Here is a 20603-nt window from a genome sequence, read left to right as displayed (position 1 = left end):
CTAGTTTTCAATATACATATAAAAATAAATAATGTGTCAAACAATTTTTGAATTAAGAAATTAAAATTTATTTTTCATTTTGTTTTTCAAAATTTAAAAGAAAATCTAAAAAATCGATCATTTGACAGCTTTTGATATTTGCTATTAAAAAACCATTGAAATTCACTGAAAAAACCATAGGTTATAGACCATATATAGTTAGGAATTAGCATTTACAAAACCTTGAAAATTCACTGAAAAAACTATAGGTTATAGACCATATATAGTTAGGGATTAGCATTTACAAAACCTTATTTTACTCGCATAAAACCATTGAAATTCGCATATATAGTTAGTTGCGCTAACTATATATCGCGCACCCGCAATCCACTGCTGATGATGTCACATATTACATCATTCATCACATGGTCAGTGACATCACTGATGACATCACTGATAACATCTCAAATGACATCACTGATGACATCACTGATGACATCTCAAATGACATCAATGATGACATCTTAAATGACATCACTGATGACATCTCATTTGACATTACTGATCACATCACTGATGACATCATTCATGTGATTATACGATGAACCTCTTCAGACTCTGATATAACCTTAGATACACTCAGTGTAAACAGACACTCACAGACTGTCACTCATCCATGGAGTTACTCACACACCTAGTCAGTCATGCAAAGAATCAATCACACCTCCATTTCCTCAACTATACAGTTATACACATCTTACTTATTCAAACATATACTATACATATTTACTCCCTTATACAATCCCTGATACAAGTTCACAATGATCCATACAGCCACTCACACATTCACTGGCTCTTATGCACAGTTATTTATATATGTCAACTCTCACATGTACTGTGTTTTACATATGTTCTTACTTTGACATGTAGCACTGAGAAACCAATCACTCACCAATACACTCATGCACACAGTCAACCACCCATACAGCTGTTTCCACATGCAGTTTTGAACCCATACATCTAGTGAATCAACTGTTCACACATCTATGCACAGAGTCACACACCTCCCAGCCACCCCCACACACACTCACTCTCCCATACAAATACTTGGGCAACCAATCAATAACCCATACAGTTACTCATATAGCTACTGATCAACACATGCAGTAGTTCATAGAACAACAGATATAATGATGCACAAATTAAAATAGTTTAGTCACTAACCCATGCACTCAGTGAGACACATTTCATCACTCTCTCATACAGTCAGTCATGCACCTATTAAATCCTTCATCCAGATACTTATACATCCACTCATTCTTCAATATGTAAGACATATTTTAACTTTACAGAAACAGACAGTCACTGGATGATGTCATCAGTGATGTCACTGACCATGTCATGAATGATGTAATATGTGACATCATCAGCAGTGGATTGCCGGTGCGCGATATATAGTTAGCGCAACTAACTATATATGCGAATTTCAATGGTTTTATGCGAGTAAAATAAGGTTTTGTAAATGCTAATCCCTAACTATATATGGTCTATAACCTATGGTTTTTTCAGTGAATTTTCAAGGTTTTGTAAATGCTAATTCCTAACTATATATGGTCTATAACCTATGGTTTTTTCAGTGAATATATATATATATATTATATCCTACTACAGATATCAAAATCAACTTTTGATCTCATCTCAAGCAAGAAAGAAAAAGAACCATCTTTAGAACACCAACTACAGATAAACCTCAGCATCTTCAAAACATCCAAAGAGAAATACAAAAGGTAAATATATTTTTTTAAAAAAGAAGAATACAAAATTAACCCCTTTTTCGCCTAAAAGAGTAAAAAAAGAACCATACAATAAACCACATTTATTCGAATTTTCCAACAGGCCAACAAATTGAAGGACCAACCAACCAACAAGCCCTTCAACTTTATTCATCGGAGCCAAGCATCAAAAAAACAAAAAGATGAAAATAAATAAATCCAAGCAGACTGATATCTTTGCTTCAATGTTTTTTGTAAAAAATGCAGAAAATCAAACAAACCCAAAAAACAATAACATATCATATATTAGGAATTCTAACATACTTTTCTTTTTTTTTCTTATCATTTCAGAAAATGTCAATGAATAAGACTGCCCAATATGTGAAGTCAAGCAAAGGAAACCGGTTTCTGAAACATGCAGGGTACATTTATTGCAAGGAGAGAATAACAGAATCGAGGAGACATTGGAGATGCCTGCAATACTGCTCAACCCATTGCACAGGCAGAGCGGTTACTCTAGGTGACACAGTTGTAAAAACTACAGAGCATAGCCTCTGCAATGGAGATTGAGGTAAGAGAAACAATTAATGAAATAAAAGAAATTGCAAGCACCTCCAATGACTCCTCTGGTTCCATTTTGAGGGAGGTTGCCCAGCATGCCCCTGATCATGTTGCTAGCAGTATGCCCATCATACCCAATCTTAGAAGAATTATACATCGTAAAAAACAGGCAAGTAACCCACAAAGAGTTACACCTCAAACATTTTCTGACATTCTTATTTCTCCTGAACTCTCTGTATCTATATCTAATGAACCTTTCTTACTGCATGATAACAAAAGCCCTCAAAAACGAATAGTTATATTTAGCACACCCCGTAATTTAGCCAAGTTAGAGAATAGTGATGTTTGGATGATGGATGGGACGTTTAAAAGCATGCCCCATCCTTTCACCCAAATATACACTATTTATGCAAAAATTAACATTACAGTAGTCCCCTTGGTATACAGTTTGCTACCTGATAAACAATCCACAACATACACTGAACTTTTAACAGTGATAAAATCAAAAACATCAAACAAAAATCCTAGGAAAATAATTATTGATTTTGAATTTGCAATGATAAATGTTATTACTAAAACGTACACGAATGCCCAAAATCAAGGATGTTTTTTTCCATTTTTCCCAGGCATTTTGGCGTAATATACAAAAAACATCCTCAGTTGTGGACTACGTATCAGATAGCAAACTGCAATTCGAATTAAAAAAACTAACAGCACTTTTCTTTGTTCCTCTTGAAAGTGTAGACAAGTACTACACTGCAATTACAGAATCAGAATTTTACATGTCAAATAAAGAAAAATTGGCACCCTTGCTAAATTATTTTGAAGACACTTGGATTGGGCATCTAAGCAGGTCGGGTCGCAGGAGGAAGCCATGTTTCCATGTGGAGTGGTGGAACTGCTACACGAGTTGCTTAGAAGGAGGACCAAAAACAAACAATGCCATAGAGGGATGGCACAACTCCTTCAACCACACAATTGGAAAACCTCACCCCAACTTTTATCATTTTTTGGAAACTTTGAAGAAGGAGCAAAGTTTCCAAGAAATGAGAATGTCACAAGCATTAACAGGAAGTCTGAACCCACGCATTTCTAAAAAATCAAAAGAAATGTCAGAACGACTATTGGGTGCATTACAACAATTTTCGTTGTGTGTGGCTTCAGACTACCTGGATAATGTTGCTCACATACTACATTACTAACTCTACCTACACCATTACTTTCCTGTTTTACCCTAAATTATATAATCACAAATTTAAATTGGCATTTTTCAAAACATTTTTCCAAAATTTAATGTTCGGTCACCTTTCCTTTGAAGTCTTAATTTTTCTTTTCTTTTCTTTAAGAATCCAATCCATATCCATGTTTGTTTTTTTTCCAAATTAAACACCATAAAAGAAAAACCCATTTGCAAATTCCTCTTTTTTAAGCCATCTTCGGAAAAAAAGCTTCCCAAAAGAATTCGATACTCATTTCCAAAAAAGAATCCTTGCGAAAAAGATCGATTTTCCAAAAGCATTCCATATTGAAAGAAATCTTCTCCAAATCCAAAATTTTTTGAAGTCCTTTAAAAATGATTTAATGATCCGTCTTCTTCCTTTGGCAAAAAAATGAAATCCAACGAAATCCTCATTCCTTTGATAAAAAAAATCCACGGAAAAATCATACCCAATAACATAGATGTTTTCTTCGATCCAAAGAAATCCCCCAAAAAAACAGTCCAGGTTTCCCTTGAAAATTTCCGATCTTCCGAAATCGATCTTCTTCTATCGCCGGGCTTGACAATTCAATTAATTTTTAATTTTTTTCACTCAAAATCCATTCTTTTCTGCAAAATTAAGTTAGCAAATACTATAAAACGTACATTCTTATTTTATAAATAAATAACACGTGACCCGACATGGGCATACACTAACAACAAGATCAGCGACATGCTAAAAAGTTACCAACTAAAGTTATAACTAACGTATCTAAACCTCCCTCATCTCTCCTTGCAATAAATGTTACTCTAAACATCATTCACATTAGTAAATAAGTTTTTTAAAGTTTCCTACCTGAGCGCAGGTCTCCTTGCTTCTGCTCTGTCCAGCGAAGCTCCTCAATATGACTGCCTTTGTGTTTCACGTTTACGCGTATACGTCAGCAACAGCAATGAAAAAAGAAAACTGACAATTTATTGATTCTTTATTACTAGCATTATTATATGTATAAAACCTATTATTTTATTAAATAAAGATTATCAAAATGTTATTTACATGTTTACTTAAATATTGAAATTATTTATAAATAAAATAAATGTTTTAAATAAAAAAACATAAACATAGTCTCGCATTTTAACTACTACTTTTATAATATATAATTTACAATGTACTACTATTATTTTAAACATGGATTATACTTTGAAATAACTTTTTTATCTTTAGCATGCTCCCTTTTACTTCTTTACCATCCCGCGTAACTCTTCAAATGACTTCTAATAGGATTGACGCGTCAATCACATAGGCAGCGATGGAAATAAATGGAGGACATAACTTTACATTGTATTCAATGTAAAAGCGTGGGAACTTTGTACTATTTAAAAATTTTAAAAAACGCAAAAATATAAGAAATAATTTATATTTAAAGAAAAGTTTTTTTAAAAATGTTTAATTTTTTTAAAAAATATAAAACATTAAAAAATATATATATATTTAAAATGTTACTCTTTTAAGTGGTAAATGTTGGATAGTATAGAGGGTTAAACTTACTATTCTAACTCCAGGGGGGTGTAAAAGTAGAGTAAGTGTTGGATAGTGTAGGGGGATATAATTACTATTCTAACTCCAAGGGGGTGTAAAAGTAGAGTTAGTGTTGGATAGTGTAGGGGGTTAAATTACTATTCTTACTCCTGGGGGAGTTATAGTAGGGTAAGTGTTGGATAGTGTTGGGGGTTAAAATTGCTATTCTTACTCCAGGGGGGTGTAATAGTAGGGTACGTATAGGGTAGTGTAGGGGGTTATAATTACTATTCTAACTCCAGGAGGGTATTAAAAAAGAGTAAGTGTTGGATAGTGTAGGGGGTTATAATTACTATTCTAACTCCAAGGGGTTGTAATAGTAGAGTAAAAGTTGAGTAAGTGTTGGATAGTGTAGGGGGATAAAATTACTATTCTTACTCTGGGGGGGTGTAAAAGTAGTATAAATGTAGGATAATGTTGGGGGTTAAAGTTGCTATTCTTACTCCAGGGGGGGTGTACTAGTAGGGTAAGTGTTGGATAGTGTAGGGGGTTAAAATTACTATTCTTACTCCTGGGGGGTATAAAAGTAGAGTAAGTTCTGGATAGTGCAGGGGGTTACAATTACTATTCTTACTCCAGGGGTGGTGTAATAGTAGGGTAAGTGTAGGATAGTGTAGGGTGTTAAAATCATTTTCTTACTCCAGGGGGTGTGTATTAGTAGGGTATGTTTAGGAAATTGACATAAAGGAAGGTGGCCAGCTCAAATCATTTATCAGGCTACAAAGATGTATCTCTTAATATTAAACCATTGGAAGGGGGAATGGAACAAGCACAGGCAAAATACAAGATCTGCCTGTTTATTTCCCTGCTCTCTTCTTCCCCATTGAGACTTCAGGCCAAGAGTCAAACTACACAACTTTCACTCTTAGAAATCTGATAAAAATAAATATTTTAGCTAAACTACACAAGGTACATCCAAAAGTTACTCACACACATACTCACACATGCAAATATCACGATGATGTTTTCGGTCGCGGCAATAGCGCTAATGGGACGCTCCCCAGTACGCGCCCCGGGGCGCGCCGCAAAATTGCGCTGACCGGGGTGCTCCCCGGTACGCGCCCCGGGGGCGCCCCAGGGCCAAAAAAGAAAAAAAAAAGAAAAAAGAAAAATCATAAAAAATAAATAAATAACATAGTATTATATAAATATACTATATAGCATTCCTTATAAAAAAATTACATTTCATAGGTTTGAGGCCCTATATATAGTTAGGAATTAGCATTTAAAAAACTTATGAAATTCACTAAAAAAACATAGGTTTGACTCCAGTTATAGTTAGGAATTAACATTTAAAAACCTATGAAATTCACTGAAAAAACCATAGGTTTCACACCAGTTATAGTAAGGAATTAGCATTTAAAAAGCCTAGTAAATTCACTGAAAAAACCATAGGTTTCACACCAGTTATAGTTAGCTGGAAATTTTACTGACATAAAACCATTGAAATTCCCACGTTATAGTTAGTTGGACTCACTATAACTTGCGCGCCTGCAATGCACTGCTGATGACGTCACATATTACATCACTCATGACATGGTCAGTGACATCACTCATGACATCACTAATGACACTATCCTTGTGACAGACTGACAGACCTCCTTTCAGTGTAATGTAACCCTTGAAACACATATTAAAAAAAAGAAACTAACATTTTCTTAAAAATAGAGATACCCATACCAGTTACAACAACTAATTCAGTAAATACACCTTCTATATACACATCCTCTCATTCAGCAACAGTTCTACATAGTCAATCATACATATACTCACTCATCATATGTAGTGATACACCTATACATCCTGTTACACACCGACAGTCATCCAAAAGTTACTCACACACATACTCACACATGCAAATAAACTAATGAAGATCCATTTATTTGCATATAGAACTATACACACACTACCACCTTACTTCTAAGGAAAGTTACACAAACTTACTCTCTTAAACAATCACTTATAGAAAGATATATTTATTTAAAGAGGAAGTGTTACAATCTCTCTCTCTCAAATATACTCACTTATATATATCAATACTCACATATACTAGATTAAAACAGATGTAGTTACTCATAAAGACACTAGTGAGGCAGGCATTTACTCACTAACACACACATCTACACACTCATCCACCCATACAGTCCTGCATATACACTGTCTTCAAAACACAAACAAACAGTGAGTCAGTCATTGATGCATCTATGTGCTAAGTATTACCCCCACCTAAACATACAGACACTCATACTGATACTAAAAAAACATTTAATAACCCATATACACACACATGTAGCTACTCAACAACCCATGCAGCCACTTATACACAAAGTGAAACACTGATACAAACATTTAAATATTTAAACATTACTCGCTAATATATGTATTCACTAAGATACACTTAATAAGCCAGTTAACCAATCAATTTAAAAAAAAAAAAAGATTAGGCACTTACTTAAACATTTATTCTTCCATCGACCGTTTTCATATACATATATAAAACATATTTATTTTTCAGAAAGACACACATTCACTGGATGGTGTCATCAGTGATGTCATGAGTGATATCACTGACCATGTCATGAGTGATGTAATATGTGACGTCATCAGCAGTGCATTGCAGGCGCGCAAGTTATAGTGAGTCCAACTAACCATAACGTGGGAATTTCAATGGTTTTATGTCAGTAAAATTTCCAGCTAACTATAACTGGTGTGAAACCTATGGTTTTTTCAGTGAATTTACTAGGTTTTTTAAATGCTAATTCCTTACTATAACTGGTGTGAAACCTATGGTTTTTTCAGTGAATTTACTAGGTTTTTTAAATGCTAATTCCTTACTATAACTGGTGTGAAACCTATAGTTTTTTCAGTGAATATAGATATATATATATATATATATATGTAAAGGAATCCCAGCCTGTCAATGAATGACAGGCAGCAGCAGGGTGCAGACCTCACAGCGTCACAGCAGACAGTTAAAGGTAAAGCTCTCCAATAATCCAAACTCAAGTGAGTAGCAGGTTCAAAACATTTATTAAGAGGTAACGCGTTTCACTCCACTAGGGAGCTTGATCACATCAATATATATATATATATTCACAAAGATCGTCACCTATCACACAGAGAGCATCTGTAAGTTCCAAAAATGACGAGGAGTCGACCCAAGAAAGTGCTGGTGCAAGCGGTGTTTATTCAAATAGAGCCAGCGCTGCCGCTATGACGCGTTTCGCCTTCGAGAAGGCTTGATCACATGATATATATATATATATATATGGGGAATAATTTCAATGAAGAAATAAGAGACCAGAGGGGATGTCAAGGGAACAGCAGGTTTTAATGAGTTGCTGGCAGTGGCGGTAGATGCATTTCGGCGGTAAAAGCCTTCCTCAGTACCCTGCACTGCAGTTCTTCCAAAATGATGCTCAATCCTGTTAAAAATGTTCGTCTGCAACTACATACTCCTCCCCCTTATGTGGTCGACACACCTGGGCAGTTCAATTGTAGTCCCGAGAACTACCATTCCCAGCATGCACAGTATCGGCGATACCGGGTCGGTGGCGTGGGCGAGCAGATCCAAGACCGTAGGTATGTGCAGACTCCAGGTGAGTGGAAACAACCCCATTGCAGCTCCTCAAAGTTTACGAGCGTGCCCATGGGCCCCCTCCATACATACTGCCCCGCCGTTTCTCACCAGAGTCAATCCAGGTAGGAGCTGCCAATATATATGGTCAAAACATCGAGCCTCCTTCATTGTCTGGGCAAAAGCTCAACTTCCTCATTGGGACTTCTAAGGAATCCTACTATGTGCTCTATGTGATTCGAACTAAATTTGAGTTGACAGACAGCAGGCAGGTGGCTAGAGCACTGTGTTTTCTATTTTATTGGCTTTTGTCTTTAGTCACTTTTTCTTTCACATGTCCCTCTGCACAAACACTTACGTCACACTTCTGCATGTGCATAGATTGTCTCATGTACCTTAGACATAATCCATGCTGTGTATAGTAACTTCTGTCCTGGCTAAGTATGTTTTTTCTCTCTGTTTTCTCTTTGACCATGTATTGAGTTATGCCTTTGAGTTCCCTAAAGAAATATAGGTTCTCCAAAACTGTTTCCGGTACGGACAAGGCCTTGTTTTGAATGTATTATTCAAGCAGAGACCCAGCAGTGAGCTCGAACAGGGTAGTGAACAAGAGTAGCCTTTCAGCATTAGTCAGCTGCAGACCCTAACAAATAATTTAAAAAAATTGATCTGAATACAGTGTGCCTGTCAGAGAAGAGATGTGATCATGGAGATGGAAAAAAGTAGGTAGTAAGGAAAACTATTTTTTAAATGTTGACTCTAAATAGGGTGAAACTAAAAAGCTCCTCTAAGTGGGACAACCAAGAACAGGGAGGAAAGCCACCAAAAAGAAGACAATTCAGACAGATAAGAAAGCCATCGAATCATGAGCAAGAATTGGCTATGTTGTGTTCTGCCTACAATGCTGTCTAGAAGAAATAGCTGGAGCTGCCAATAAAGAGACCACAAAAAGGTAAATATGAAGTATTTTTTCTTTTTTCAGTTCTGTTTTTTTCTACCCATTCCTACACCTGCTGAACTAGAGGATTAATTTTAATCTGGCTTACATTAAACTAATTCTAGAATCCACAGTTGCGGTTATAAACCATTGATCAGTTGCCAACACCTTAAAATTGATGGTAACTGATTTACAAAGGAGAAGGGACACCTTCCCCTTTGTGAATGCTTTTGGCAGGCTCTGGATGGGGGAAGAAGTGTTAAAGGGACCACTGCCTTCTCTCACAGATGTTTCCCGGAAAGGGCAACTTTTTAAAAAAAAAAGCAACAGTGGTTCCTTTAAGGAAAATGGGTTGCTTTAAAAATGTTTCCGTGTGGGTTTGCAAACATAGGGAAGGTGGACTGCTGTTCATTGCATGTTCTCATCCATGCCTTTGTAGTCAATCACACAGGGTCACAAATAGTGACCTGCTTAATTAATATTCATTAGGCAATTTGTTCCGTGCTTTCCTGTTACTGCACATTTTGCAATGTGACCCAATAGTATCTAGAGTTATTTTATCTTCGTGCACTCTGTGCCAACACGTTTTATATAAAGTTTCAACAAGTTCCTTTATGCTGCTGCATCCGTTGCACTGTGTCCACAGTGCCCCAAATCATATCCTCAACAGTATGGGTCTGGTGCATCCGACCCTTGGATGAGCGCAATTCTCAAATGAAACACTAGGTTTCTACACGTTTTTCTCTTCGCTCAAAAACAAGTCTTTTACTCAGTTTGTCAACGTTGAAACGATAAATTTATTCATACATCCATTACTTCATGGTTAGAATTTCAAAGTATGCTGTGTAATCCAACAGTTTTATGAAACCCAATGATTTTCGGGTCTAAAAAGAGACCCTTCCTCAGGAGTCTGTAACAAAAAAAAACATGACACAAGATCTGCCTCACTTTAAACAGAACATATATTAAAGCCAATGATGTCCTACAATAGCGATGGCTGACAATATTGTGACAAATATATTTACAATGTTAACTGTCCTGATCTAGTAGCTCTAATCATATTAGAATGGGGTGCCTACATCAGGCAATAGCTGTTGTTTTCTATTTTGTATTTGGTTCATAATTCAAGCATTCCAATTGGGTGTCCCATACCATGTGACTCGAAACCAGCAAGGAACAATCCATTTTTTACGTGCACCTATCAAAATTTTGTTTTCTGTTCTTAACATATTACAACATTCACGATTGGTTAAAATCAACACGGGATCTGTGAGAATCAGCCCCGATCACATGTACAGGGAACGCTTTGAATCGCTTCGCGATTGCGCATAAAACTTGTTGTACACTCCCTAGAACCTTAACCAGGAAGTAAGAACAGTTGAGCTCGTACGTGATACATGCCCGCTAATCTAGCAGAGGATGTAAGTCGCTATGCTTTTCTTTGAGTTAACTGCGCTATAAAACAGTTTTTCATTTGTATTACTAAAAAAGCGCGTAATAGCATGTTATTGAACGTAGAGATGCACACCTTAAATCGACTCGTGCACCTCATGTAAAACCTTGTCCTCATGACCTAGGAGGTCATTAAACTTTAGATCCAACGCGCAAATCTGAATAGGCAGAAGTTGGTTGCTTTACTTAGATCGCTATTGTAGGACATCATTGGCTTATTCTGAACAGCGTGTTATTTTTGTTTTAATATATGTTCTGTTTAAAGTGAGGCTCATCTTGTGTCATGTATCTTTTTGTTACAGACCCCTGAGGAAGGGTCTCTTTTTAGACCCGAAATGCATTGGGTTTCATAAAACTGTTGGATTACACAGCATACTTTGAAATTCTTACCATGAAGTAATGGGTGTATGAATACATTTATCGTTTCAACGTTGACAAAATGAGTAAAAGACTTGTTTTTGAGCTAAGAGAAAAACGTGTAAAAACCTAGTGTTTCATTTGAGAATTGCGTTCATCCAGGGGACGGATGCACCAGACCCATACTGTTGAGGCTCTAATAATATTTAGGTCACATTATTTAAAGACTGGTCTTAAACGGTTGGTGCACAATTTGCAACCATGTGTGTGACCAGTTCTGTTAGTACATCTGGCCGCAGATTACAAAACATTTTAAAATGGCATTATTTCATGTCAATGGTGGTAAGTAAAGGCAGTGTTTGATGCAAACACCTTTCATCTCCATCTTATGAAGTAGTTTACCAGGAAGCAAGGGAACCCTAGGAGTCGAGAGAGACAGAGAGATTGCAATTTGTTTTTAGAGACAATGGCCTCCTATCACAAAATGTCGCACAGAGCTGCAATGAGAACTCTGTAGATTTTTCAAATTAGCAAATTATATTTATTTAAACAATTATTCCAACAGAGAAACAAAGTATAAATAAAGTACAGTGGGTTAATACGGGGTTGGAAATCAACAGATTTCCAGACCCCAAGCAATTACTCATATAGGGCCTTATTAGCAAGGGCGACTTTTCCGCTTTAGCAGCACTTTTTGCCGCTAAAGCGGCGATAATTTAATCGCCCTATCAGCAAGCTGTCGCTAACAGTATTAGTGACAGCTTTCTGGCAAAAGCGACTGTTTTGGGGGCCGCTTTGCATGTCAGCGATATTTATCGCTAATGACATGCAAAGTAGGAGTTCCCGACCAAAAGACCACGGAAACAGCCGCTAACAGGCTAAATGCCTATTAGCAATTAGCAATGAGGACCCGGCCACGGTTAGCGATGAAAAAAGTCACGCGAACTGGGTTATCGCGGGAATTTTTACAACTGCTAAATTCCTGACTTAGTCATTATCCTCAATGGGAGGTTGATTCTAAGGCTGAATGCCCCCTGCCTATTAGCAAGCTTTTCGTTAGCGATAAAGGTTTTATCGCTGTTTCACTTGGGTATTTGGTGGATTTCGCCGCTATCGCTGGATTTTCTATAGCATTGGAGATACACGTTGGTAATAACGCGCTATCTCCGCGATAGGATCCAGCGATAGACGGCGATAAAAAAGATATGCGCTAAGAGCGATTTGTGATATTTATCGCTCGCTCTTGCTAATATATCCCATAGCGACTACACACATATATTTACAACAGTCACAATTGTAAGAAACATCTTATGCTCCACAAAAATTCAAAGTCAACAAGATGCGGTTATCAATGTTATTTCGAAACCGACTAAGATAACAGGATCATCATCAGAACAGAAAAAATATAAATGCCTGAGCGTGAGCTCAAATTGGGTGAGACACTGAGAAGGAAGGAAAAGGGGAAAAGAAAAACAAGAAAGGAAAGGGTTAAAGAAGGTTCAGCAGTGATAGAACGTCATAAGTTAATGCTGCAAAAATGACTATAAATCGTGACTAGGTAAGTAGACGGCGTGATACGGGCCTTCACGATGTGGTACAGAATACTATTTGAATTGAGGGTGAACAGATAATACCGTGCCCGGTGGTGTGGTCAAACCCTAATTAAAGAAGCAGTTCACTAACCACGAGTAATGGTGGGAAATCAATGAAGTATCAATAAACTTACTAGGTGAGGCTGACGCTCTTGACACAACAGTGGTACCAGAGCGAGGTCTACGTCCAATGACAAATTCAAGGTCAATTGGTCTCTTATTTAGACTTTGGTGGACAAGTTACTCCATCACAAATTTGATAGATTTCCTGTCTGCCTTATTACAAGTGTATACTATCCTATGGCACAAATAAAAAAAGGACATGCTATCCTTCATATTTGTGATGGAGTTCCTGTCTGTCAAACTGTAAATAGGCCTTAATTGCAGGTGTATTGAGAACATCATCAGAGGTCTGGCTTCTGTTGCTGTGTGGTAGGGTGCATTTCCCAGACAAACTATGCAATGCACACATAAACTTGTTGGAGAGAAAGGATTGGTCACAGACACGTATAGATGAAGACATCATTTTACAGATGTTCTTTGTTATTAAGAAAACTCAACAGATTTTTCCTGCAAGACATTTGAGATTAAGTACAAAGAATGTTGAGATTAAGGACCAAGGATGTGTTTAACATCGGTGACAGAGCCTAACCAGTAATGCCTTTCAACATCTTGGACAGTATAATTAAAGTACTACATTTGATGCTGTGGCACAGTTCATAGCTATTTATGTGAATACAACACCCAGGCAAATCTCCAATTACCACTAGCACATGAATACTGGCATTTGCCAAACATGACTTGCAGCACCTAGATAACCACGAAATGCAAGTTGCCCCTTTCAATAGAGTGGGAAGAACTAACTGTTCAATCATAGTTACGTAATGCGCGCTGCCTTCTTTTTCATTTAGATAAAAGATTATCAAATCGGAGACGCCTGACTGAACCAGTGTCACACGTTACCCTACAGAAACTAATAATATATAAATTGTTATACTGGGTAAGACATCAACTATATTTTTTAGAAAGTTAGAAAGAGGACACGAATAAACTAGATAACTGCATAATGCGAGCTGTACCGCTTCTTATAGATGGAATCACAAACGGTTAACTCGACGTAATGTATTCCAATCAACATCGTACGTCGCTTTTTGTGTTACATATTAAAGAAACAGGGCAAGCGTGACGTCTCATAGTAAAAAGTAAATCATGTACCAATAACATCTGTCACTTAGGTTATAGCAGATATGTCTATTCACCTTTAACTAAGATAATAGGATAACGTAGCCCACTGTATATTAGCAGAAATAGACCATCCTTATATGGTAGATCAATTTTAACAGAGTATATGAGCAAACAGTATATACAAGATAATGCTGAGAATAAATTTAGCTCGATCCAATGGAGGGTGACTTTATTGCTGATGGATTATTATCTATTTACAGAGGAACAAACTTTCAGCATTCTGCCGGTACATCCACATACCTTATTTTATCCAAGCATCTGATATCAGCCACATAATTTGACTACCATATAGGTAAGCCGTAACTGACATTAAATTGATGGAATGTATACTTTTTATATAGGACCGTTACAAACAAAGAAGTACCCCCTTGTTCCTAAGAGGTTACCAACAATGTACTCTGACAGGAAATTACATTAGCAAGATAAGCTTAGAACAACAAATTTATGATACTTAGAAGAGGGTGGATAACCAGATGTTAATAATGTATATCACTATAAAGCAATTACTGTAACTCATGATAAATAGTTTAAAAGGTTTCTTCGACCTATACCCAATATCTTCTGATGGAAATACTGAAAAATGTTTCTTTTCTTCTGTGTTTCCTCTCTCCCTCTTATACCCCACATTTCTTATCTTTAGCGTTAGGTTGTTTAAATAGAATACAACTGTGTGAGGGAACTAGTAAGATGTAGGAAACTGTACAAAATGAACAAATTGGACTTTGAATGATGCCGTCAATATGTAGATACATGTTTGATAGATAAGATAGGAATGTATGTATAAATATGAAAATGCTGTTTTTTGTAAATTTGAATATCAGTATAAGTTTGTGAGCGGTATCATCAATACAGGTTAACCACGAATATCTAACACATGATATTGTAGTTAAAAGACAAACTGTTTTTGCACTGTAAATACAATTTTGTAAAAATATTTTTTACAACATTTCTTACAGAAGTACGATGGTACAGTCCTGAGGAAGACACACCTGTGTCGAAACGCGTAGACAGGAAACCATCTATTTTGTTTTTTTATATTTTAAGTGATGAATGTATGAAATTATGCATATGCTATAATGCTAAAGTATTTTATCATTTGTGTATAATCATGTACCAATTTTTATCAATTAATATGTTATGTAAAAGGAATTAAATTGTAAATCTTTGTGTAAAAACAGTTGTTGATCATCATTATTCGTGTTTGGCAAATGCCAGTATTCATGTGCTAGTGGTAATTGGAGATTTGCCTGGGTTTTGTATTCACATAAATTGCTTTCCCTGACCCAGGAAATTGATCCTTATCAGGGGGTCCCTGTTTAGTTTCACAAACAGTTCATAGCTATTACATTGAATGAAAATTGAAAAATGTAATAATTGGTTCTAATATAACACAGTTAAAGTAATCACTGTGGTCTTTGATTTTCAGGTGGATCCAACCATGCAACGCTATTGGACACACCACGTGTCTGATGCTTGTAGGCAAGCATTGCTTTGGAAGTACGGCGGTATATACATGGACACAGATGTGATCTCCATCAAGCCTATTCCAGTAGAAGATTTCCTGGCAGCTGAGAGTCATGATTTTTGCAGCAGTGCTGTGCTTGGATTCCAGCAGCATCATCCCTTCATTTGGGCATGCATGGAGGACTACGTGGAGAACTATGATGGTGACATATGGGCACAACAGGGCCCACTGCTCTACACAAGGATGGCTGACAAATTCTGCAAGAGGCCAGATTTTGAGCTCGTAGGAGATACAAAGTGCGCACATTTTTCTTATCTTCAACCTAGGAGATTCTTTCCTATTCCCTTTGACAAATGGCTTCAGTATTATGAAATATGGGACAAGAATGACAACACTTTCAAAATCTCCTATGCCTTGCATTTTTGGAATTATATGAATAAAGAGCACAAGGAGGTGACTGAAGGGAGCAACACAGTTGCAGAGCATCTGTTCAAGCAGTACTGCCCACTGACATATGATATCTTAGTTAAACATTAGACAGGGGAATGGCAATGGCAAAGCACATGAGTTATCAGAAAACAATTTGTTTTAAGGGATAGGACCATTTAAAATATTTTTTTGTCTCTTTATGACTTTGTGGTGTAGACAAGAAGATGAATGTACACATTTGTTGATTTGATTCCATGAAGCAATATATTTTGTTTCATAAATCCTAGTATGAACAGAGAAACTGAAACCTTTTTCTAAGGTCTGTTTGATGTACTTACATTCTTTACTGATGGTAGGTATAATAACAAAGGGTCCACTAATGATAAATGTCACGAAAGGTTTTACATTTTCCAGTGATTTGTTAACTCTTTTCTAAAATTAAGATGATGTGAAAACTATTGACTTGATTTACAAACTGCATTTTTTAGCTCACAAAGTAGTTCAACAGTAGTCCTTCATACTCACTACAAAAAGTGTAAATCTCTACCACCACCCCTCATATTTTTTCCATGGGGAGACCCTTGCACGTGGATGTTTACTAGTTAGTAGTAAATATCGAAGGGACAAAGTGCAGTGGCCTGAAAAAAAGATGCTATGTGCTCAGATTTTTCTTCTCTTCAACCTAGGAGGGTTTTTCCTAGCCCTTTTGACACGCGGCTTCAGTATTTTGAAATATGGGACATGGATGACAACACTTTCAGTATCTGCTTTGCCTTGCATTTCTGGAATTATATGAAGAAAGAGCACAAAGAGGTGACTGCAGGGAGTAACACAGTTGCAGAGCATCTGTTCAAGCAGTACTGATCGCTGACATATGACATCTTTGTTAAAAATTAGACAGTTCATTAACAATGGCAAAGCACATGATTTATCAGAAACTTTTTTTTAAAGGGATAGACAATTCAAAAGAATTCTTTTGTCTAAAATGCTTTAGGACTTTGTGGTGCAAACAGGAAGATTAATATACAAATTTGGTGATTTGATTCCATGAAGCAATATATTTTGTTAATAAATCCTAGTATAGAACCGAGGTACTGAAGCCTTTTTCTAAGACCTGTTTGATGTACTTGGATTCTTTACTGATGGTGAGTATAATAACAAAGGTTCCACTAATTATAAAGGTCATCAAATGTTTTAAATTGTCCAGTGATTCGTTGCGTCTTTTCTGAAATTAAGATGATGTGAAAACTATGGGCCTGATTCACAAACTGCTTTTTGTAGCACACAAAGTAGTTTGACTGTAGACCTACTTATTTACTACAAAATGCAATTCACAAACGTACTAGTGTGAATCTCCACCACCACCCCTCCTATCTTTTCCATGGGGAGATCCTTGTACATGTATGTTTACTAGTTAGTAGTAAATGGGGGAGGGACAAGGAGGAGAGGCAGGAGAAACTTACTTCCAAATGGTAGGGTTTAGGGAGGAGTACAAAGGCGTTTAAGGAGGGATTAGGGACATGTATCCACCCACAAAAGAGTAAGCTCTTTGCTATTTGCAAACTGCACTCCTAGAGTTATTACAGACAAAAAGGACACACAACAGAAGTGAATGTATTCCAGCTCAGAGCTGGAGTAAGTCCAGCACAGCACATGGTCAACCACTGGTACTGCAACACCCAGCCATAGAAAATGATGGCAGTAGGGACTTAATGTAAAACCCATGGAAATGAAAGTTAAAATATTTAAACGGAATACATTTATTTAATGTTAGTCTAAAAATAAAACATTCTTTAGTATAAAATATTTTAACCCCTTCGATGCTCATGACGAGCTCAGCTCGTCATGCAGTACACTGCTCGTGTGCTCATGACCAGCTGAGCTCGTCATGAACAAAGGGAATAAATGAGAGTCAGCACAGAGGGGGAATTGCTGCAGCACTGATGGTGTTAATCCACTTTTTTTGAATTTGAAAATCAATTTAACAATAATTTGTATTAAAATATGAGGAAATTACTTTTTATAAATTCTGTACATTGCTTTTAAAAATATGTAATAAAGACTGTTTTTTAAAGAAATGTGTTCTACATTTAAAAGAAATGTATATTAATATTTAACATAAAATGTATTTTAACTATTTTTTTAAAGTTTAATAAAATGTTGTTACTCTTATATTTTATCATAAAGAGATCTCAGCCACTGGAGTGGGGATCTCCCTATCGCAAAGTATAGAAAACATTTAAAAAGTTTATTCAACTTTAAAAAATATTTTTTAAACATTTTAAATATTAATGTAAATAAATGTTATATATTTCTTTTAATATAGGACACAAACAAGTATACTGCACTGTTGACTTGTGAATTAAATATTTAATTGATTTAAATGTTCTAAAATATATAAAACAGTTTTTTTAATTTTTAAAAAGTCTCACCTTAAGTAAAATGTCAACATTTATTTATCATGCATTAAAAATTAAAAAAGAGTTACCTATATAATTACATGCATTTAGTTCTATTTTTAAATTATCTGTAAATTAAGGCAGGGTTATCAAAATATTGTATACAGTAGAGACGCACATCTAAACCTCTGAGAAAACTTAACACATGTAAATGTTGAATAGCCAGACCTTGTAAAGTTAATTTTAAGTCTAAGAGTAATCTTACAAGTTTACCTTACTCTCAGGTACAAGTTATCTTTGTAAATAGCCTAAACATTTTCTACAGAAGTAGACTCACAAAACATTTGCTTTCATTTTAAACTGCTTTTTATATCTGCTTTGGAGCAATGTACCAGGATATTGTGGACTGTCGTAAACATCATGTCCTAAATATCGCTTACAAGAATAACCCCCCCTTTGGACTAAGAAACATAACAGAGGGAGAAAACAGAGAGATCAAGAGATAGCAATTTTGACATTAAGGAGTTGACTAATAAAAACTCATGCTGAACAACCTGCTGTGGGCGATCTGGAGGGAGGGAACTCTCGGGGGAGCAAAAGGGAGAATGTGGAGAACGTCTTTGGTTTCTAGCCTTCTGATCCCCTCCTCATCCTCACTCTTCTCTGTCGGAGCCCTAAACCCGTACATGGCCGCTTGCCGGTGGAGCTGCACTGACAGCTAAAGGAAAGATTGGCCCTGGCACACCACTATGGCCGTCACCTACCAAGCCGGATAATGGACATTTGTCTTGTTTTCTTCCCCACTGCTATCTCCTCCCTGTGGATTACCTGCTGTCCCTGGTCTTTCCTATCCTGACTCTTGTGTTCGCTAATTTACTCCTGTATTGTTTATTTAGCCATTATGTGACTACTGTGATACTTTTGTAACTTGTAACTCGCTGTGTCCTTATGTAAAGTGCTCTGATACCTCTGGGCCTAGCCAGCGCTATCTAAAACTAAAGTAAATAAATAAATAAACTAATGTGCCATTGTGTTGTTACGATTATTTCTATGTTTTGCTGTAGTAGCATACCTATTTTAAAATCAATAAAATGTGTTGTAATAAAAAGAGATGGAGGAGAGTGAGATTGACAGAGAGATAGTGAAAAATGCACATACTTAGAGCAGAGTGAAAGATTCTGACCCAAGTCCATCTTTGTCCCAAAAGTTGCTGAATACAATAACAAGAGACGTGAATTCAAAATGATGACACATACGTTGATGCAGCTCCAGAATTGTTTGAGAATGGTGGGTTCATTGTAGAACATCAAGTCTACATTTTACCACTAAAAGATGACCAAGAGATCTCTTTTGACTGTCTGGAGCAATATCCTTGCACAAGACAGCAAGGGTCATCTATTGCAAATAATATTTCTAACCTTTTATTTACCTTTGATATTGAGAATTGTGCTACATTTGACTACTTTGTCTAATTTTTTGGTTGCTTCAGTTAATTTTTAAATAACATAGGGGCATATGTATCAAACGATTTTTCATTCGAAGACTCTGCGATTCGCAAAAATACAGCGTTTGCAAATTAAAAATCGCTAAACGCGATGTATGAGCTGTTTTTACATAGCAAAATTAAGGAATCGCAAAATTTCCGATTCCTTAATTTTGCATTAGCATTTAAGGAATCACAAATTGCGATTCCTTAACCCCTTCCGTGCGGGCGGAATTCCCCGCCCATGCTGACTCCGCCTTGCGCGGGCGGAGTCATGACGGAACGGTTCCGTCATCCGCACAGCTCACCCGTAGTGCATGACGGAACCGTTCCGTCAGCAGCATGGAAGGGGTTAAATGCTATGTATGAAGCACCCAAGTTGTGCGATTTCTCCCTAAGAAATCGCAAATTAACACCAACTTCAAGTTGGTGGTAATTTGCGATTTCTTTCACAAATGCACTTTTTGGCATTTGTAAAGGTGCCATGTGGCGCACATACATGCCCTTAGGGCATGTATGTGCGCCATAAGTGCACACATGTTCATTTCAGGGGTGCATCAGGGTGTCCTTATGACAAC

At 36.6% G+C, this 20603-nt stretch overlaps 1 protein-coding gene across 4 annotated transcripts in view; it reads left to right on the top strand.

Moving 5' to 3' along the window:
- Positions 1-19571, top strand: part of LOC147683516 (alpha-1,4-N-acetylglucosaminyltransferase-like) — a 427778-nt gene extending 408207 nt beyond the window's left edge. For 3 of the 4 annotated variants that reach the window (XM_086943922.1, XM_086943921.1, XM_086943923.1), the window contains one exon: positions 15676-17226. In XM_086943922.1, the coding sequence (XP_086800048.1) occupies positions 15676-16251 (576 nt within the window). In that variant the 3' untranslated portion in view covers positions 16252-17226. Of the gene's footprint in view, positions 1-15675 lie in introns of all 4 variants that reach the window. The other variant, XM_086943920.1, reaches the window with a different exon arrangement.
- The last annotated feature ends 1032 nt before the right edge of the window (positions 19572-20603 follow it).

This window comes from Lissotriton vulgaris, chromosome 11 (assembly GCF_964263255.1).
Source record: "Lissotriton vulgaris chromosome 11, aLisVul1.2, whole genome shotgun sequence".
In the NCBI taxonomy this organism is placed as follows: Eukaryota; Metazoa; Chordata; class Amphibia; order Caudata; family Salamandridae; genus Lissotriton; species Lissotriton vulgaris.
The sequence above is the reverse complement of the archived record's forward strand: the minus strand, read 5'-3'. Positions and strand labels throughout refer to the sequence as shown.